Source organism: Setaria italica, chromosome I (genome assembly GCF_000263155.2).
Source record: "Setaria italica strain Yugu1 chromosome I, Setaria_italica_v2.0, whole genome shotgun sequence".
NCBI lineage: Eukaryota > Viridiplantae > Streptophyta > Magnoliopsida > Poales > Poaceae > Setaria > Setaria italica.
The window spans coordinates 2459818-2464318 of NC_028450.1; the positions used below are offsets into that span (position 1 = coordinate 2459818).

The 4501-nt window shown below is 48.5% G+C and overlaps 1 protein-coding gene across 1 annotated transcript; it reads left to right on the forward strand.

The window, feature by feature from the left end:
- The first annotated feature begins 226 nt into the window (after positions 1 to 226).
- LOC101774498 (dehydration-responsive element-binding protein 3-like) lies at positions 227 to 1053 on the forward strand. Its single transcript, XM_014804801.2, is given in 3 exon segments — positions 227 to 502; positions 504 to 565; positions 567 to 1053. Coding segments are annotated over 3 exon segments (573 nt in total). The 3' UTR covers positions 802 to 1053.
- Positions 1054 to 4501: the final 3448 nt, after the last annotated feature.

The window sequence follows — 4501 nt, forward strand, 5'->3', positions numbered from 1 at the left end:
ACTCATCCAGCATCTCTCGTAGTATTCCTTCCATCCCAATTTATAAGTCGTTTTGGCTTCTAGATATATGTTTATATCTAAATACATAGTGAATATTATGAATCTAGAAAAGCTAAAAAAAGCCAAAACGACGAGTAATGATCTCGTAGAAGCAGCTCAACCTTTACAAGGAACATTCCATGCGAGCTTGTCGACTAGCACAGCTCGCCATTTCCATCGATTTGCAATGCCAGACACGGAGGTGTCGAGCCCGGCGTCGTCTGGAGGCACGTCGTCCTCGCCGCCGCAGTCGCCAAATGAGGCGGCGTCGAAGCGCAGCGCCAGCGGCGGAGGGAAGACGCGGCCGCGCGACGGCGGCGAGAAGCACCTGTCGTACCGCGGCGTGCGGATGCGTGCGTGGGGGAAGTGGGTGTCGGAGATCCGGGAGCCGCGCAAGAAGTCGCGCATCTGGCTCGGCACGTTCCCGACGCCGGAGATGGCGGCGCGCGCGCACGACGCCGCCCGCGCTCGTCGTCAACGGACCCGCCGCCGTGCTCAACTTCCCGGAGATGGCCGCCGCGCTCCCGCCCGACCTCCGCCGCACCGCGAGACGTCCAGGCGGCGGCGGCGCGCGCAGCGGCCATGGAGCCCTCCTCCCGGCTGGCAGCAGCTGGGTCCGCCGCCGTCGCAGCCCCCGCGGCGGGACAGCAGCAGGACGAGGAGCTCGATGCGATCGTCGAGCTCCCGCGGCTGGACGACGACGACGACGCTGAGTTCGTGGCGTTCGGTGATACGTCGTTCGTGTTCCACGTTGCTGCGTAGGCGTCGTGGTGCGATCCGATGTGGATCGACGATGACACCGGCTACGTTCCGGCGGCGGCTGCGGCGCACGACGACCTGCGCGGGCTCGATGGCGACCCCGGCTGGGCGCAACCGGTTGGTGCCCTGTGGAACTTGTAGTTGTAGCTGCTGCCTGCAGCCTGCTGGTCGGTTTGCTAATCAGTCAACGAGTGTATAATTTCCATTACAAAAACTAGTGTGTAATTAGCTCTTGTTAATCTCTCCATTTCCTTTTTCTCCCTTTTTTTTCTGAATCTGTAGATGGCCAATTGCATCTTGTTATTTCTTCAAAAAAGGCTGGAACTTGCTGGCCCTTTTTTTTCTGAATCTGTAGATGGCCAATTGCATCTTGTTATTTCTTCAAAAAAGGCTGGAACTTGCTGGGGTTGTATAGTTCTGTGTGTCTTTCTTTTGGGTGTCCTCAGACTTCTTTTCGACTTGACAGTCCGCTAAAAAAGATTTCTGCTCTTGCAGTCTTGTCTCCTGAATTTTTAGTGTCCTTATCAGTGAGACGCTGTTATCATTGGAAATGTTATAATTGAAATTTATTGGGCTATAAGAATAAAAATGGAAAGTCTAGTTATGCTTTCACAAATTTATTTGAACTAAATAAGTCAGAGTTTTGGAGCTAGGGTGAAGATTAAATGATTCAACCCCGATCCAATTCAAAACACAACCCCTAGACATCTCAGCATCACCTTCATCAACCTATTGATCACCTACACACTGCCGCGGTGCCGCCACCACGAACTCCCTTATTCCCCCTTTTTCTTGACAGTTGATGCTTTACAGTTTTCCCTTCTGCCCTCACTATATAATGCTCGTATGAGATTGTTATATCATCCCACTCATACCCTCACCTAGTCACACCCCGTTGCCTACTCCATTGCTACATACCAACAGCTCCGCCCAACGGTAATACTCCATTCCCCAACATGATAGCCTCATTGGGTGGTCAGCTTCCCCCACTTGGTTTCCCTCCAAGTTGTAGAATATCTGTCTTAGACCCTAACATTGCCGGAGAGAATAATGTTAACCCCGCTAGAAAAGACATAGATGACCTCGCGAGGGTAAGTGCTAATCTCTAGGGGTGCACATTGGTGACAAAAGGTATCCACCATCTCTCTTTAATTCAATTAGTTGAACTTAACTTTCAAAATAAGGGTACATTTTGAGTATTAATAATATACATTAAAATATATTGTCTTATTAAACCGAAGGAGCTATACATTAACAAAGCATTTTTATGACAAATCTAGTAATGTCAATCTTGTATTGTCAACCCATATAAAATTTTAGATACTTATAGTGGAAGGTAAAAAAGTAACTTAGGACAAACTTAGATGGACTTTGTATTTACAATTGGAGGAAGTAGTTCAATTACTTTAAAATGAGGAAGGACGGTAGATACCTTAGGGTCATCAATTTGCTCACTCTATGGTTAAAAATTCAACGGTTTCTTCTCAATTTTTTGTAGCAACAGATAACAATGTGCATTCTCAATCTTACCATTGTTTTTTTTAAAAAAAATTAGCATTGTGTCAGAGGAGGCCAGCAGAGAAGTGGAACCGTGCATGTGTGTGTGAGTGTGTGTCCAGTCTAAAAGGCTGTCTGCTGCATGTACTTTTGGCATCACTGCCGTGCACATTCATATCTGACAATGTTTCACAACTGACCGGTCGTCGTCCGTTCCATTTATCTGCTCATCCTTCCATGCCAAATTACTATTTATTTTAATTATTAGATAATCACTTTTTCTATGTATCTAGATATTACTATTTATTTTAACTTTTCTAAATATATCACTTTTGCTATATATCTAGACATAAGGACATATGTATGTGCACATCAAAAGATGTGCATCTAGAAAAACCAAAATAATGGCATCTCACGTCTGTGTGTAGTGCTTGCAAAAGAACCACATTAACTCCTCGAACAGTGCGAAGAAAGAAGGAAACGACACAAGACTGAAAAGGTGCCAAAGCGCAAGCGTCAGATCAGATCAGGACCATGGGCATCCTGTGTAAGCATGGAATTTGGATCATGGATGCGACAAGGTGGCTCGGATATTATGAGCCAGCAACATCCATTACTTCAATACGCCTGCTTCTTACAGGGAACTAGATTTGATGACCGCAGTACGATTCTATCCGGCCCTACGTTGCTCGAGAACTATTATACGTTGAGTTACAACTTACAATGCATTAACTAGTTTAACCTAAAAAATTAACTTGATAAAAAAGTGAACAATTCACTTATACATCAACTGACTATATCATTACGCCAAAAACGATTTGTCCTGACACATTGATTTTTTTATTGCTGGTGGATCTAATTGCTACTCGCCAGCACAAAAGGTCCTAGGACCAGCAAATTAGTCCGCCAGCACATATGCATGTGTGTTGGTGGGTGGCATAAGTGCCCGCCAGCACGAATGCTTTTTAAATTTTGTGAAACCAAATTCTAAAAATATCTAGATTTGATCCGAAAGTCATATAAATTGGTAAAGAATCATTTTACGAGTGAACAACCTTGATACCAAAGTTTCAACATATTTTAAGAAAATTGGACTATACATTGTTAACAAACTTATAATGTTTCATAAGACTCAACTAAAACTCTCCAACTTGTGAACTAACTTGCCAAAAAAATCATCCTATATATCTCAATATAATTTGTACTACATATATACATTATTTTGTAGCAGTTTCAACATTTTGATCACATTCACTTGGTTTAAAAAATTAAAAGGAAAGTAAAAAATTTAGAAGGATTTTTGCTGGCGGGTGTGCATGTCACCCGCCAACACATAACTGTTGCCCGCCAGCGCAAATCGCGTAAACGTGGTGCGGGAAACGAAATTTCCCATCACGAGCGAGGGGCAGCCACTGCCTTCTCCTTTTTATCCGCATGCTCTCACTCTTTCCTATCATCACCTCTTTCTCCTCTCTCTCCTCCTTATCCTCATTCCTCCCGTGGCGTGCGGGCGGTGGGAGCGACGGCGAGCGGCTGGTGCGGGCGCGCGGGCGGCTGGAGCAGCGAACACTACATGCGCGCGGGCCGCGGCCGAGCGGCGGCTGGTGCGGACCACGGCGAGCAGCCGAGTGGCGGCTAGTGCAGGCGCGCGCACCAGGGCGGGGGCGGCCGAGCGGCAACCAGTTCGGACCATGGGAGCGGCTGGAGCAGCAGCCACTGCGGACCACGATGAGTGGCGGACGGCGGGGGTAGGAGCGGTTGTCAGCGACGGGAGGCGGGGACGGGAGCGGCGATCGGCGACGGGCGGCGGGCACGGGAGCGGCAAGGACGGGAGCGGTGGTCGGCAACGGGAGGTGGGCACGGCGAGCAGCGAGGACAAGAGTGGTGGTCGGCGATGGGCACGAGAGCGGTGAGGACGGGAGCGGCGGTCGGCGGCGGGCACGACAAGTGAGCTTTTTTATTTTTGCAAAAATATATGTGCTAGCGGGTGATGTAACCATCCACCAGCACAGAAAGCCTCTGTGCTGGTGGATGGTTACATCACCCGCTAGCACATATATTTTTGCAAAAATAAAAAAGCTCACTTGTCGTGCCCGCCGCCGACCGCCGCTCCCGTCCTCACCGCTCTCGTGCCCATCGCCGACCACCACTCTTGTCCTCGCTGCTCGCCGTGCCCACCTCCCGTTGCCGACCACCGCTCCCGTCC